This window comes from Muscardinus avellanarius (genome assembly GCF_963383645.1).
Source record: "Muscardinus avellanarius genome assembly, chromosome: 9".
NCBI classification, from domain to species: Eukaryota; Metazoa; Chordata; class Mammalia; order Rodentia; family Gliridae; genus Muscardinus; species Muscardinus avellanarius.
The window spans coordinates 98,365,504-98,382,843 of record NC_137795.1 but is presented as its reverse complement, the minus strand read 5'-3'; the positions used below and the strand labels follow the sequence as shown (position 1 = coordinate 98,382,843).

General features: G+C 45.7%; 1 protein-coding gene across 1 annotated transcript in view; it reads left to right on the top strand.

The window, feature by feature from the left end:
- Positions 1-16,204, top strand: part of ZC3HAV1 (zinc finger CCCH-type containing, antiviral 1) — a gene marked incomplete at both ends in the record, with an annotated part of 73,686 nt that extends 57,482 nt beyond the window's left edge. The window contains 5 exons of the mRNA XM_080701242.1: positions 2,266-2,365; positions 8,821-8,830; positions 9,631-9,761; positions 11,294-11,424; positions 15,942-16,204. Of these exons, the coding sequence (XP_080557368.1) occupies positions 2,266-2,365; positions 8,821-8,830; positions 9,631-9,761; positions 11,294-11,424; positions 15,942-16,204 (635 nt within the window). The remainder of the gene's footprint in view (positions 1-2,265; positions 2,366-8,820; positions 8,831-9,630; positions 9,762-11,293; positions 11,425-15,941) is intronic.
- Between the last annotated feature and the right edge of the window lie 1,136 nt (positions 16,205-17,340).

Genomic DNA, 17,340 nt, shown 5'->3' with positions numbered 1-17,340 from the left:
CAAAATAAACCAAAACTATGAAAGCTATACAGTAAAAGCAAAATTGAGTATTATTAAATGCAAAAGGCAGTATCCAACAACGCTTAGGTACTTTTCTGTTTACATGCTTCATTTAAAATAAAAAAGGGCAGTCCAGAAGAGGGGAGAGCCCAAGCTGACGCCCAGGTGCAGGCAAGCGCGGCGTCTCAAAGAAGGAACGTGGTCTGCAGATGAGGGCACAGACAGAAACTTGGTGTTCGTTTTTTTTTTTTTTTTGCGGGTCTGGGGGTGGAACCCAGGGGCATTTGACCTCCGAGCTACACCCCCTGCCCTATTTTTTATTCTTTATTTTGAAACCGGGTCTCACTGAGTTGCAGAGGGCCTCACTAAGTACCTGAGGCTGTCCGCGAACCGCGATCCTCCAGGTCTCAGCCTCCTGAACGATGGGATTACAAGCGTGCGCCACCACGCCCGGCTTGGTGTTCGTTTTTTAAACACGGATGTCATGGCAAGATTTTAAGCAGCATTGGCACACAGTAAGATTTGTTCCTGTTACTGTTTATTGTGCTATTTTACATAGCCTTTATTGAGGCTTGTTGCAATAAAACTCATCCATTTCAAGTGTGTAGTCGGTTCAATATCAACACATGCAAAGTAACCACCATCCTAATCAAGACACAGAACATTTCCATCAACCCCAAAAGCTTGCTCTTGACTTTTTATTTTTTTGCGGTACTGGGGTTCAAACCCAGGGGCATTCTACCTCTGAGCTACATCCCTATCCCCGTGGTGGCGCACGCTTGTAATCCTAGCATTTGGGAAGCTGAGACAGGAGGATCACGGTTCAAAGACAGCCGCAGCTACTCAGTGAGACCTTTGCAATTTCAGTGAGACTCTATTTTAAAACTAAAGAATAAGAGACGGGCGTGGTGACGCACGCTTGTAATCCCAGCATTTGGGAGGCTGAGACCCGAGGATCGCGGTTTGCGGACAGCCTCAGGTACTTAGTGAGGCCCTTTGCAATTCAGTGAGACCCGGTTTCAAAATAAAGAAGAAAAAATAGGGCAGGGTTGTAGCTTAGAGGTCAAATGCCCCTGGGTTCCACCCCCAGACCCGCAAAAAAAAAAAAAAAAAAAAAAAAAAGAATAAATAAGGTTGGGGGTGTAGCTTGAAGGTAGAATGTCCCTAGGTTCTATCCCCAGCACCACCCCCCCAAAAAAAGAAAAGAAAATGACATTTCACATTTTTATGTTAAAAGAACCCTATATTCTAACCTATAATCATTGACGTCCTGTTCAGATTGACTTAAATTGATGATGTCTTTTTTTTTTTTTGGTGGTACTGGGGGTGGAACCCAGGGGCTTTCTACCTCCAGGCTATACTCCCAGACCTTTTTTATACTTTATTTGGAAACAGGGTCTCACAAAGTTGCTGAGAGCCTCACTAAATAGCTGAGGCTGGCTTCGAACCTGCGCGATCCTCCTGTCTTATCCTCCCAAGCGCGGGCATTACAAGCGTGTGCCACTACGCCCAGCTCAATGGATGATGTCTTGTTATCTGGCTACCTTACCTCTTCTCCTTTATCATCTAACATGAATTAATTAATTAATTAATTTAGGGGTACTGGAGATAGAACCCAGAGGCCTTCTAACTCTGGGCTGTACCCCAGACTTATTTTATATGCAAGTAGAGCCTCACCAAGTTGCTGAGAGCCTCAGTGAACGGCTGAGGCTGGTTTTGAACCTGTGATCCTCCCGTCATCTCGGCCTCCCAAGTACAAATGTACACCATCACGCCCAGCTCCAACTTGGATCTAAACATTAGGTTAATTCCTGAATGTTCATTCACTACTTTACATTCTGAATCTTTGAATAAGGGCAGCAAAATACACAAGTTTTTATCATTATTATTATTATTATTATTTTTTTTTTTTTTTTTTGGTGGTACTGGGGTTCCTGGAAGCCCTTCTACCTCTGGGCTACACTCCCAGACCTATTTTTACATTTTTTTATTTGGAAACAGGGTCTCCTAAGCCAGCGCGCGTGGCTGGCTTCGAACCTGCGCGATCCTGTCTCTGCCTCCCAAGCGCGGGGATTACAAGCGTGCGCCACCACGCCCGGCTATCATTATTATTTTTTATCAGAAACAATTTCCATCCAAATTCATACGTGGGTTTTTGCTGTGTGAATGTCATAGATACTTGCTGTGTGAATGATCTCTGAAGAGTGAGTCGTTTTCTGCTGCTGATTCTTATCTGTTTTATTTATTTATTTTTCCTGTCTAAAGGAATGATTCAGACCAACATAGCTTCCAAGACACAAAAGGATGTCATCAGAAGGCCAGCATTTGTTTCTTCCCGGGATGTGGAGCAGATAAGAGGGCCAGAGTAAGTGTTCTGACGCAGCGGTAGCTGACAGATGTGGGAGAGGCCCACGGCCTGGTCTCATCGGGTCGCTCGGCTTCGGGATCCCTTGTTCTTGGGAAGTTCCTGCATTGTCTATGAATAAGGCATCGTTAACAGCATGGAGCTAGGCCACGGGTGGGGTGTGCAGCTCCGTGACGGAGTGCTTGCGTAGCATTTGTGAAGCCCTGCCTATCCATCCCCAGCACTGAAAAAATATAATATTAGTTGAGCGTGGTGGCACAGGCCTGTAATCCCAGTACTTGGGAGGCTGAGACAGGAGGATCTCAGGTTTGAGGGCGGTACACTTAAGAAACCCTTTTGCAAAATAAGAATAAAAAGGGCTGGGGATGTAGCTCAGGGCAGAACACCCCTGGGGTCAGTCCCCAGTACTCCCCCACATACGTACACACACAAAACCCCACTAATAACAGTACTAGTACTACTACTAATAGTGATAAACCAGGAATGCCCTGGGCCTCAACTTCAACGGCTATGGATAGCTGTCGGACTTATGGGGTATGTCTAAAAAATAATCCGTTCGAGTGTCTGTGGTTTGAGTTTCTCGGGTTCTTTGTGTGTCTTTGGTTGTGCCGTGTGGTTTATAGAGGACACAAGGCTGAGGAAGATGGAGAGATAAAAGCGCTGAGGAACAGGGGCTTTGGAGAAAGATGAACTTGATTAAAGGGTTTTTTTGTTTTATTTTTAATTGGCATAAAAGTTGTACCCATTTTCATTAAACGGGATTTTTTTTTTTTTTTTTTTTTGGTGGTACTGGGGGTGGAACCCAGAGGCTTTCTACCTCCGGGCTACACTCCCACACCTATTTTTATATTTTATTTGAAAACAGGGTCTCATTAAGTTGCTGAGCGCCTCACTAAGTAGCTGAGGCCGGCTTCCGACCTGTGCGATCCTCCTGTCTCAGCCTCCCAAGCGCGGGGATTATAAACGTGCGCCACCACGCCCGGCTTAAAGGGGATTTTTAAAGGAAATTCTGCCATGGGGGAATTCATTGTAAACTACTCATGAAACACACAGTAAAATCTACATTGTTCATAAATACTTTCGGTTTTGGAACACCCCCTCGCCCCCGGGTGATGTGTGATTACGTAAAGCAGGTTTCAAGGTGTCTTAACCAGGTTCTTTTGGTTGTAAAGCATTCTAAGTTTGGGTGCCGTGGCGCATGCCTGTAATCCCAGCACTTGGGAGGCTGAAACAGTAAGATCAGAAGTTCAAGACCAGCCATAGCAATCTAGGGAGACCCTGTTTGAAAACAAAGAATAAAATAGGGCTGGGCTGTAGCTTAAAGGCAGAACGCCCCCGGGGTCAATCCCACTACCATAAAATTCTTTTTTAGAATAAAAAGAATTCTCCCAGTACTTGGGAGGCTGAGACAGCCTCAGCAATTTAGTGAAACTCAGCAAACTAACAATACTATGTTTCAAAATAACAAAAAAAAAGAAAGCCCAGTGTGGTGGCGCACACTTGTAACCCCAGCATTCGGGAGACTGAGACAGGAGGATCACGGTTTGAGGACAGCCTCAGCTACTTGGTGAGGCTCTTTGCGGCTCAGTGAGACCCTGTTTCAAAATAAAGATAAAAAATAGGGCTGGAGATGTAGCTCAGAGGTGGAATGCCCCTGGCTCCATCCCTAGTACCACAAAAGTGGGAGTGGGGGGCTAGGAGTATATCCCAGAATATACTGGAATGCCCTTGGGTTCAATCCCCAGTACCCAAACAAACACCAAAAAAACAAAAGTAACCCCTCCAGGCTGAGCGTGGTGGTAAGTGCCTGTGACCCTAGTATTTGAGAAGTTGAGACGGGATCACAGGTTCTGAGTCAGTCTCAGCAACTTGGTGAGGCCCTCAGCAACTTACTGAGAGCTTATTTCAAAATATAATAGGGCTAGAAGTATAACTCAGAGGTAGTCTGCCCCTGGGTTCAATCGTCAGTACCAAAATAAACCAAACCAAACAAAAATGTACCCTTCCATTGACTATATAATTTGATGTGAACAATTCTCAGTAGCCTTGTCTTAAAAAAAAAAAAAGAATAAAAAGAATTCTAAACATTTCATACAAAAAGAAGTTACTGGCAGAATAAACCCCGCACCTTCTCTTTTATACCAGGGGTCTAATAACAGTGCTTCCCTCAAGGTTGCTTGACGTTGCTCAGGCTCTCAGGACAGCGGCCAGGACGTCACGGACGGACGTCATGGCAGCAAATGCTCCGATTGGTCTGTTTATTCCTTTAGTGTTAACAAACTCACTGACTTTGTGTGTGTGTGTGTGTGTGTGTGTGTGTGTGCACGCGTGCATGCGTGCACAAGTATGCACGCGCACACACAGCTGAACAATAGTCCTCTGACCCAAGTTTCACTTCCTGCAGCTTGAGTTACCACTTGTCAACCACAGCTGAAAAATAGAGTATGATGCAGTAAGATATTGACTTATTGGCTTACTGATTTGGAGAGAGAGAGAGAACCATATTTACGTAACTTTTTCTGTGGTCCTGGAGATTGAACCCAGGGGCATTCTACCTCCGAGCTCCACTCCCAGCCCTATTATATTTTGAAACAGGATCTCCCTACGTTGTGAAGGGCCTCACTAAGTAGCTGAGACTGGCCATGAACCTGCGATCTTTCTATCCCAGCCTAACAAGAACTGGGATTACAAGTGTGTGCCACCGTGGCTCAATTTTTATTTTATTTATTTTAAATATTTATTTAAATATTTATTTTAAAACAATGTCTTGCCGGGCGTGGTGGCGCACGCTTGTAACCCCCGTGCTTGGGAGGCGGAGACAGGAGGATTGCGCAGGTTCGAAGCCAGCCGCGCTGGCTTAAGAGACCCTGTTTTCAAATTTAAAAAAAATATAAAAATGGGTCTGGGAGTGTAGCCTAGAGGTTAGAAGGGTTTCTAGGAACCCCAGTACCACCAAACAACAAACAAACAAACACAGAGTCTTGCTTTAAGAGACTTGCTCCTGCCAAGGCTGTCCTCAGACCTGTGATCCTCCTGTCTTAGCCTCTCATGTACTGGGAGTAGAGGCCTGGGCTCCCACACCTGGCTTCACATAACCACAATATATTGTTATAATTGTGTTGTTCTGTTATTGTCCAGCGCTGTGTCTAATTTACAAATTAAACCTCATCATATGTATGTATAGGAAGAAATCTAGTTTATGTGCGGTCTAGTGCTGCCTACTGTTTGAGGCATCCATTGAGGGTCTTGGTGCGCGCTCCACCCAGAGTTAAGAGGGGTACTGCAAACACAATTCAGATGACTGAATTTTGGCCTCAGAACGTCAGTCTGCCTACCCCTCGCTTTCTGCTGATCATTGCCTCGTTTCCCAGGAACTTCTTAATTCTCTTTCCCAAATTAGAATCCGATTGCTCATGCCATCTCAGATCATTTTTAGTACTCTTAATGTTCATATTAATAAAGCAAAAGCCATTGCAGGCTTAGAGAGGGAGGATTCTGGTTTACGTCCTCTTGGGGCTGACCTTCTGGCACACAGGGTGGCATATAAGTAACTATAGTCATGCGCCACACAACATGGACGTTTTGGTCGACAACAGGCCACACCTATGAGGTGGGCCAGAGGTGTGTAGTAGACTGTACCACTGAGGATTGCGTGAGTCCATCCCTGATGTCACCAAGCATTGCATTTCTCAGGATGGATCTTAGAGTTAAGCGATGCAGGACTGTGATAGTTATTTGTGTAAATGTCATTCCCAGTAAATCCCTTCCTCCCTTTTCTCCACACCCATAAAGCTGCTATCCCCAGTGCAGAGGAGAGACAGCTGCTGTGGGGACAGAACCAGGGCTTCGAGCACTGCCTGAGAGTCCCAGGGGAGGCGAGCTCCCCGCCGGCCAGGGGAGGCTTAACGCGCGCCCTCCCCTCAACGGGTCCTGCGCTACAGATAAAGAGACAGAACGGTAATCTGAGTTAAACTCTAGATAAATTGGAGCAAGTCTTTCTTACTCTGAAAGAATCTGTATTTTATACAGGGGAAGTTTTTAAAAGTTATTTCCTCAAAGCACTTATTTAACTAAAATGTCACTGCTTTGGTCATAGTAAATTCCAAGCATCAGCCAAAGTAGAGAGTGTTGTACCAAAATCTGCCGTGTACCCAAACCCTGACGTCACAGCCGGTCAGGGTTTTACATCTTGTTTCATCTCTCTATCCTTGACATCACTTTAAATTTTTTTTCTTTTGCTGGAATATTATAGTGTAAATCCTGCACGTGTCATTTCCCTGTAAACATTTCAGGTATGTCTAACAGATGGGGAGTTTTATTTATTTATTTATTTATTTATTTATTTTGGTGGTACTGGGGGTGGAACCCAGAGGCCTTCTACCTCTGGGCTGTTCTCCCAGACCTATTTTCTATTTTATTTGGAAACAGGGTCTCACTTAGTCGCTGAGAGCCTCGCTCAGTAGCTGAGGCTGGCTTTGAACCTGTGCGATCCTCCTGTCTCAGCCTCCCAAGCGCGGGGATCACAAGCGTGTGCCACCACGCCCGGCTAGATGGGGAGTTTTAAAACTACTGAACAAGCTGGGCGTGGTGGCGCAGGCTTGTAATCCAAGCATTTGGGAGGCAGAAACCGGAGGATCCCGGATCATGGACAGCCTCAGCTACTTAGGCCCTCCGCAACTCAGTGAGACCCCATTTCGAAATAATTAAAGACTAAAAAATAGGACCGGGGGTGTAGCTCAGAGGTAGAATGCTCCTGGGTTCCATCCTAGTACTGAAAACAAAACAAAAACCCCACCTAGCAACGCTGGCAGGGCCCCTTAATATCACCTAACACCCAGTTTGTGTTCCATGCTTTCCCGCCGTCTCCTAAATGACATTTTATAGTTGATTGACTCCGGGCCTGTGGGCTGCATCTAGTTGATCTGTCTCTTAAGCTTCTCTTAATCTGTTACAGTTTTTCCTTCTCCACTTTTTATCATGCAATTTATTATTTTTTAAAGAAACTGGGTGAGTCCACCTATAGACTTGCCAAAATTCAAAATGTAGCAGCTCATATCTTCATGGGCCCACTTGATGTGGTGATTTTTGTAAACTGATGATTAGATTTGAAAAGTGATTAGATTTGGGTTTGGGTTTTGGTCAAGAATATAAGCCGGGCGTGGTGGCGCACGCTTGTATTCCCAGCACTTGGGAGGCTGAGACGGGAGGATCGCAGGTTCGCGGCCAGCCTCAGCTACTTAGTGAGGCCCTCCGCAACTTAGTGAGAACCTGTTTCAAAATAAAAAATAAAAAATCGGGCTGAGGCTGTAGCTCAGGGGTAGAATGGCCCTGAGTTCAATCTCCAGTACCGCACACACACAAAAGCGTGGTTTGAGTCTTTCTAGTATGATCCTTTGATTTTCTCTCAATCCGCCGCTGAATGGTCTTAGCTATTGACAAGTACTTTGGAGGCCCAATATATTACTGGGTATTGCAAAGTGGTGGGGTTCTCAACCTGTTGATCTTGCGGTTATTAGCTGTGATTCATCTAAAAGGAAGAATTTTTTCCTCATTCATGGTTACCCCAGTATACAGTTCATACAGGAAAGGCTGGGCTCTTCCCCACCCCCCAAATCCCTGCTGTACTTAAACATCTATCACCTGACTAAAAATCAATGACACGTCATTTTAACACATGAGAACCTTCGTGGGGTGAACCGAAATACCTACAAGAATCTGTGGGAATTTCCATTTAACTTACTAATTTACTAATGTTTATTGCTTTTTTAGGGTGGTACTAGGGCTTGAGCCCAGGGGCATTCCACCTCTGAGCTAGATCCCCATCCCTTTTTATTATTTTATTTTGAAACAAGATCTTGCTGAGTTGCTGAGGCTGGCTTCGATCCTCCTGTCTCAGCCTCTCAAATACTAGTATTACAGGAGCGTGTCGGCATGTCCAGCTTGGTTACTTTTTTTTTAAAGCATGATTATTGGTATGTCTTTATCAGGGATGTGCAAGGATGTCGGCAAAAGAAAAATAACAAACATCAAAATAAGTGCCGCATTACTCCAGGAAACTGTGGCTTAGTGGCTAGAAGTTAAGGATAGAAAGTCCCTCAGGCAGCCGGGCATGGTGGCACATGCCTGTAATCTCCGCATTTGAGAGACCGAGACAGAAGCGGGGCAGGCTTGAGGCCAGCCTCAGCAAAATAGTGAGATTCTCTGCAACCTAGCAAGACCCTGCTTCAAAATATAAATAAATAAATAAATAAGTAAATAAATAAATAAATAAATAAATAAAGGCCCGGGAGTCCAGCTCAGAGGTAGAATGCCTCTGATTTTAATCTCAGTACTGGAAAAGAAGAAAAGAAAAGGAGGACAGACAGGAGGGGGGTGTCACGGTGTCGGTGTCATTCAGGGGCAGGAAGCACGGGCGTGGAACAGGAGCCAAGTGAATTCTCATTTTCTCTTTGTAGCCGGCAGCCGGTGAGGATCCCGCTGGAGCCTTTAACCTCGAAAGCTGTTTCTCAGCCAGACCTTAGCTCTCTCTCTTTGAATAGATACGAGGTACTTCCTGGTTCCCTGATTGGTGGGTGAGTCCTTTGAAGGTGGGGAAAGTATGTTGTTGCCGGCATCTGTGTTTGTTTGTTTATTTGGATGGGTGAATGGTTTCTGCAAAACTCTGGGGTCAAGACGCAAAGGCAGGCAGGCAGGCAGGCAGGCAGGCATCTCGGAGTGATTTTGTTACTTTCCCAGAGGACAGCTGACCCTGTCAGGGCGCATTATCGTTTCTGGGGTTGCGCCCCACATGATCTCATCTGGGGGGGATCTTCACACACAAGCCCTGGTGTCGATAGGTGCACCTCTAATACGAGAACCCTGCGATTGGGACGGTAAAAGCGACTTGGCCGAGCGAACCTTACTTTGTCACCCAGCCTGGTGGGGGCAAGACGTCCTGGTCCAGTGAGCCGCCACCTGTGCTCCGGCCTTTGTGCGGGATGATGTGTGGGGCTCCACGGGCACCTCCGGTTCCTTGGCACTGTCCTGGTTTGGGAACTTTAGGCAGGAAAGTCGCCAGGTCACTGAACTAAGTCAGACACTGCCCATCTGGTTCATCACTGCAAAGAAGAGCCAGCGTGCGCCCCGGGCTCGGCTCGGGGCTCGCCTCTCCCACCTGCTCTCTGGATCTGGCAGCGACCCTCCTGGCCTAGCGGACCAGCGCTCGTAGAAGTAGCATGCTTCCGGCGCTTTCTGCCGCACGTTTATATCTATTTTAAATTCCTTAGTTGTTGGAGCTCAGTAACCACTGTGCAGAATACGCCAAGATAAGTGCTCATTTCAAAGAGTCCATGCGGAATTTCAAGATCGAGAAGATAAAGAAGATCCTTAACCCAGCGCTCCTGGATGCTTTTCACAGGTCGGTGGCCACTTTATGGGGTTTCCTTACACACAAATTTAGAAGGGGTTTAGTTTAATTTAGTTCAGATCTGACTTTAAGATTTGTTTGTTTGTTTGTGGTATTGGAATTTGAGCCTAGGGGCATTCTACCTCTGAGCTACACCCCAGCCCTGTTTTTATTTGTTTTGAAACAAAGTCTTACTAAGTTGTGGAGGGCCTCACTGAGTAACTGAGGTTGGCTGCCAACCTGCAATCCTTCTGTCTCAGCCTCCCAGGTACTGGGATTACAACTATGTGCCACCACACCCAGCTTGACTTTAAGATTTATAGTCGGTATGATGGTGCTTGCGCTTGTAATCCCAGCATTCGGGAGGCTGAAACAAGAGGATCTGGGTTTGTAGACAGCCTCAGCTACTTAGTAAGGCCCTCTGCAACTCAGTGAGACCCTGTTTCAAAATAAAGAAGAAAAAACAGGGCTGGGGGTGTAGCTCAGAGGTAGTATGCCCCTGGGTTCCATCCCCAGTACTGCAAAAAAAAAAAAAAAAAAATCTCCATTGGCTCATTTTAGTAGTCAACAGATTCTTGGGTCTTTAATATTCTTTTTTTTTTTTTTTCATTGTATAGACCTGACATTGCCTCTGTCACTTTTATAGTTTTAGAATTCAGCTGGGTGTGATGACGCACGCTTGTAATCCCAGAGCTTGGGAGGCTGAGACAGGAGGATCGCATAGGCTCGAAGCCAGCCTCAGCTACTCGGTGAGGCTCTCAGCAACTTAGTGAGATCCTGTTTCCAAATAAAGTATAAATTAGGTCTGAGAGTATAACTCAGGGGTAGAAAAGCCCCTGGGTTCACCCCCAGTACCACACACACAAAAAAGAATTCAATAATATTATGCATTTATCATTTATTTTTTATTTTTATTTATTTATTTTTTGGTGGTACTGGGGTTCCTGGAAACCCTTCTACTTCCGGGCTTTACTCCCAGACCTATTTTATATTTTTTATTTGGAAACAGGGTCTCTTAAGTCAGCACGGCTGGGTTTGAACCTGCACGATCCTCCTGTCTCCGCCTCCCAAGTGCGGGGATTACAAGCGTACACCACCACGCCCGGCCCTGCATTTATCATTTAAATGTTTTCATAAATTTATTATTTAACAGTCGCTGCCTTGAGTTTTCCACTTTGAAAGAAAATGGACTAGCCAGGTGTGGAGGCACAGGCCTGTAATCCTAGTACTTGGGTGGCTGAGACAGTAGGATCCCAGGTTCGAGGACAGCCTCAGCAAATAGTGAGACACTCATCAATCTAGTGAGACCCTATTTCAGAGTAGAAATAAAATAGAGCTGGGTTGTAGCTTGGAAGTAGAATGCCCTAGGGCTCAATCCTCAGTACCATAAGAAAGGAAGAAGGAAGGAAGAAGGAAGGAAGGAAGGAAAAGTAATGTAAAGTAGGCTAAAATTTCACAGTGTTTTGTTGACCGGGATTCATGTTGTGATGAAGTGGGACGGAGAGGTACGTTCTCAGTGCTGAGTCTCACATTTCCTCCATTAGGAAGAAATCGATGATGCAGAGAGACGAAAGGCTCCTATTTCATGCCACAGGCCGCGCCCACGTTGACTATATCTGTGCGAATAATTTCAACTGGATTCTACACGGAACTCGTGAAACCAAATACGGCAAAGGTGTGTGCGGGCAGAGGGAACGCTGAGGGTCGCTTAGCGGTGTACACGATTCTATCAACAAGACCTCAGCCCGCAGTAGCTGTGGGGGGTGAGCTCGCGGTAACCAACGGGCGGGACGAGAAGGGTTCCGCTGGCCCGAGCCCTGTTCCCTCCTCGTGTCTTATTCCGACCCAGGCTTCGCACAACTGCTGCGCGCTGTCCCGTCTGGTGGCTCCGTGGTCTAGCATCACGACCCACTGACGTGCTCCTTCTCACCTACGTCTGGGGCTGCGAAGTCACGAAGTAGCTTTCTGTTGTCATCGGCGGGTTCTGATTAAGCCCGAGGGGAGGAGGCCGCTCCCCTCCCCAGCTCAGGACACACCGGCCTGCCGGGACCCAGAGTCTCACCAGTCTGTTCTCACGCAAATGTTTACACTTCCTCCCTCCTTTCTTCCTTTTTTCCTATCTTCCTTTCTTTTTTTCTTTCTTTCTTCCTTTTCTTTCTTTTTTTTTGTGGTATTGGGGATGAGGATGGAACCCTTCTACCTCTGGGCTACACTCCCAGACCAATTTTATATTTTATTTGGAACCAGGGTCTCTTAAGCCAGCGCGGCTGGCTTCGAACCTCCGCGATCCTCCTGTCTCTGCCTCCCAAGCGCAGGGATTACAAGCGTGCCCACAACGCCCCGGCTTTCTATTCTTTTCTTTCCTTCTTTTTTTCTTTTTTTTTTTTTTTTTTTTTTTTTTTGGCACTAAGGATTGAACCCAGGAGCATTCTACCTCTGAGCTGCACTCCCAGCCCTATTTTATTTTATTTTATTATTTGAAAACAGGGTCCTACTAAGTTGAGGAGACTCTCACTACTTGCTGAGACTGTCCTCAAATCTGCAATTACTAGAATTACAATTGTGCGCTTACCACACCTGGCAACAGCTTCCTCCTCCTTCTCTTCCTCCTCCTCCTCTTCCTCTTCCTCCTCCTCCTCCCTCCTCTTCTTCCTCCTCCTCCTCCTCCTTTTTCTTCTGCTGGGAATCGAACCCAGAGATAGTCTACCTTTAAGCTACACCCCCAGCCCTATTGTATTTTTATATTTTCATACAAGGTCTCGTTTAGTTGCTAAGGGCCTCCCTAAATTGTTGAGACTGGCCTTGAACCTGTGATCCTCCTGTCTCAGCCCTCCAAGTACCGGGATTACAGTTCACCTTTTTTTTTTCTCTCCCAAATTCTTGTGTGCAACTCATAAAAACAAAAACTGAACCCAAAGAACAAAGAGACCCAAAGCAAAAGATCACTCATCACACGATCCTCCCTGGGGGATACGCTCGGACCGCTCACCCCATAGCACGTGGTTTAAGGGAAGGACACCTTGTTCTGCACCAAGTCAAGAGGCCGCAGGTGCCCCTGCTCCCATGGGATGGATGAGGTGTCTCCCAGACCGCCCTCCCCGGGGAAGGTCAGCGAGGGATTGGCCTCCCCAGCCTGCCTGCCGCACGTGAGAGGCAGGTTCTCTGCCACTGAGCTGTGTCCGCATCCCCCACCCCTTTTATTTTGAGGTACTGGGGATGGAGCCCAGGGGCATTCTGCCTCTGAACTATACCCTCAGCCTGACTTTATTTATTTATTTTGTTTAGAAGAGGAGGAGGAATGAGGAGGGATATACTGGCATAGCAAGATTTCTAGGGATAAAGTGAAAAGAAAAGTTGTAGAACTGTTCATATAGTTTGGTCCTTTTTTCTTTTTTTTTTTTTGCGGGTCTAGGAATGGAACCCAGAGGCATTCGACCTCTGAGCTACGCCCCCTGCCCTGCGATCCTCCGGTCTCGGCCTCCCAAATACTAGGATTACAAGCATGCGCCACCACCCCCGGCTTTGATCCTATTATTTATGAACAAGTAAACTAACAAAACTATCCCTGATGTATATCAGATATATGTATATCACATATATGTATGTGACTGGAGAGAAACAGGTATGAAGGAAGGGATCCCCGCCAAGTTGTTAACTGGGGAAGGACGGTGGGACTGGACAGGGCAAGGCAGCGTGGATAGTGGATTAGTCAGTGCTTCATTACCACAATGAAGCACTCAAGGCAACTAATTTATAAAGAGAAGGTGTAGCTGGATGTGGGTTCACACCTGCAATCCCAGTCAGTACTTGGGAGGCCGAGATGGGAGGATTGCAGGTTAGCTGCCAGCCTCAGCTGTTTAGTGAGGCTCTCCACAAGTTAGACCCTGTTTCAAAATAAAGAATAAAAAAAAAAAAAAATAGGGCTGAGGGTGTATCTTGGAGGTAGAACATTCCTGAGTTCAGTTTCTTGTTCCGTAAGAGAGAGAAGGTATAGCTGGGCGTGGTGTGCACACCTGTAATCCCAATGCTTAAGAGGCTGAGACGAGCTGGGCGTGGTGGTGCACGCTTGTAATCCCAGCACTTGGGAGGCTGAGACAGGAGGATGGTGCAGGTTCGAAGCCAGCCTCAGCTACTTAGTGAGGCCCTCTGCAACTCATTGAGATCCTGTCTCAAAATAAAGAATAAAAATCGAGCTGGGGGTGTCTCTCAGAGGTAGAATGCTCCTGGGTTCCATCCCCAGTACCACCCCCCCCAAAAAAAAAAAGAGAAAGAGGCTGAGACAAAGGATTGCAGGTTCAAGACCAGCCTCAGCAAAGAAGCGTTGACTCTCAGCAACCTAGTGAGACCCTGTTTCAAAAAACAAAAGGGGCTGGGGCTGTAGCTTAGACATAGAATGGCCCTGGGTTTAATCCCCAGTAACACACACACACACACACACACACACACACACACACACACACCCCAGAGAGAGAAGGTTTATTTAGCTCACCATTCTGGGGTTCAGAGGCATGGTACCTCATCAGCTCATTTCTGGTAAGGACAGTGGGTGGTGCATCGTATCAGGAGCATGTTTAGGAGCAAAGCACACCTTGCCAACTAACGTGGAGGGAGCTGAGATTTTAGAATACCCTTAATAAGGCCCTGCCAATGACCTAAGAACCTCTCACAAGGCTCCGCCTCCTCTCCCAATAACACCCAAGCTTTTTAACGCATAAGGACACTCAGCACCCAAACCATAGCAGGCGGACTTTCGTATTTTATTGTAAATATGGTCGAACATCATTCAGGAAGTGTAGCCAGCAACTGATTCATTTAGGATGAGCAATTCCTCCCCAGAGTTCAAATATCTAAGTATTAAAAAGATGATAACAAAGGTAATACATGGAAAATTGATCAAATATTTGCTACCATAAATCAAACAAAATCATTTTATGTATTACATGGAAATCAGAATTTGCAATTATGTATACATTTCCTTTAAAATGGCAGAAAAGCGCTTAGTCATGATAAAAATAAATATAGGAAATTTTTATTTCCTATTTGGAAAATTTGGAAAATGTTGAGCTGCTGGGTATGGAAATCTCTATGGTCATCTGGTTTTGGTTTGTTTCTTTGTATTTTGTTTGTTTGTTTGTTTGTTTGTTTGTTTTTTGTACTGAGGATTGAACCCAGGTGTTTTCTACCTCTAAGTTGCAACCCCAGCCGTATTTATTTACTTATTTTAAATTAAGGATGATGAATTAGCTCTTTGGAAATCTTCATGGGGTAAATTCCTTGCCTATCTTTCCCTTGGCCATTTTCCAAGACCCTCCCATTAGTAGTAAATGACTTTGTTCTTTAAAATGTAAATAGTAGCTAGCCAGGTGTGATGGCGCACGCTTGTAATCCCGGCACTTAGGAGGCTGAGACAGGAGGATTGCACTGCTTCGAAGCCAGCCTGAGCTACTTAGTGAGGGTCTCAGCAACTTAGTGATACCCTGTTTCCAAATAAAAATATAAAATAGATCTGGGAGTATAGCCCAGAGGTAGAAAGCCCCTGGGTTTCATTCCCAATACCCCCCCACACACACACACACACAATATGTAAATAGTATAAAATGCCTCTAGCTGGGTGTGGCGTCCCATGCATGTAACCCCAGAGACTTGGAAGGCTGAGACAGGAGGATGAGAATTTCAAGGGTAGCCTTGGCAATTTAGTGAATATCTGACTCCCAATAATAAATAAAAAGGGCTGTGGGTGTAGTTCAGTGGTAGAGTGCTCCTGGGTTTAATCCCTAGTACTTCTGGGAGTGGGGGTAGGGGATCTGCTCTGGAGAATCTCTGCCTTGTGGGTGCCAACTCAACTCATCCACCTCTCCCTGCATGAGCTCCATGCAGGGGCCCTGTGATGTCACCACGCAGCCATTGCACCCAGTGGCTCCCACCATCACGGAGAGCCTCACATTGTAGCAGACGTTTTCCCGCTCATTTCCATGGTGTTATGGACTGTAAGTGTCCTGTGTTGTAAACATTTTTTGATGCCAAGAAGGCTTATCGGTGCTAGTAAGCTACGGTTGACACCTGTTCTCCAGCCCCATCATCTGATTTTGTATAAGCAATCTTTTTCTAACCTGTCCCAATACCACACACACAATTATTATACCTTCTTGTATAATAATTCCCAACCATTTTCTTTTTCCTGATTATTTCCAGGAAATTACTTCACAAAAGACGCCATCATTTCCCACAAAACTTGCCGAATTGATGCCAAAAACATCGTGATGTTTGTCGCCCGAGTTTTGGTTGGCAACGTTACCGAAGGAAATAAGACGTACACCAGCCCCCCTCCACCCAGCGACAGCTGCGTGGACGTGAGGTCGAATCCATCCGTTTTTGTCATCTTTCAGAAAGATCAGATGTACCCGGCGTATGTGATTGAATATACCGAAACAGACAAAACCTGCGTGATAAGTTAGAAATGACCAAAACAGGATCACAGAGGATATTGTGATCATAAGACCAAATTACCCCAGATAAGAGACATTTACATCTTCTTACCAAGTTACGTAATGTCTTAAGTCAGCAGTTCCCCAACTTTGCGGTACAGACCCCGATGCCTGGGCTCTGTCCCATTAAATCCGCGGCTGAGAGCCAGCCAGTGGTGTTTTTATAGCTCCCTCCAGGATCCCAAGGTGTGGGAAAGTTTGCATTGTCTTAGCTGAACCTGGTCAAGGCTGATTTCTAAATTCTCTACAGTTATATCAGCCTTTCATCTATTCTTTGAGGTTTGTTTTGGTTAAATTGAAAGAAAATTAATTGGAGAAATTTGAAAGAAACCTACTAATAACTTTTTGAAAGAAGAATGTAAGACATTACAGCCTTGGGTGGAAGATTGTAAAAGCCGGGGAAAAGCACTTAGGGCCATGCTGAGAAAAAAGTAAAAAGTTAAATATAAATGCTTTTATAGCCGGGCACAGTGGACCGTGCTGTCATCTCAGTACTTAGGTGGCTGAGATGGGATTGCAGATTCGCAGCTAGCCGCAGCAATTTAGCAAGACCCCTCATCAGCTTAATGAAAGCTTGTTTCAAGATAAAAATAAATAAATAAATAAATAGGGCAGGGGGTGTAGCTCACAGGGAGAAAGACCCTGGGTTTAATCCCCAGTACCACCACCCAAAAAAAAGAAAATATGCTATGACAGTCATTATTATGATCTATGATCTTTCTCCTATGATGAAAGTACATGTTTTTCTGTGTAGCCTCCGTAGGGCTGACTCCTGGAATGCACTTTCATGAGCTTCCACACGTGGCTCTGAGAGAAGCAACCAACTAGAGTTAATTGCCCATTTGCGCTCTATAGACGGTGATGGCAAGGTAAACCTTTATGTTCTAAAGCTTATCCCGGCAGGTCAGGCTTTCGTGAAAACGTCCCTATTTTAGGAGTCTTGAGTTGCAGTAACCAGATTGACACAAATAGGATTGATAGGCCGAGTGTTATTGTCGTCTCTGCTGTGATACCTGAGACTTACCAAGAGATTAGGAGCAAAGCCGTCCCCATCGGAGGATGGGTCTCCTGAAGAGGCGAGGTTTGTTTTTTGGTGAGCACGCAAT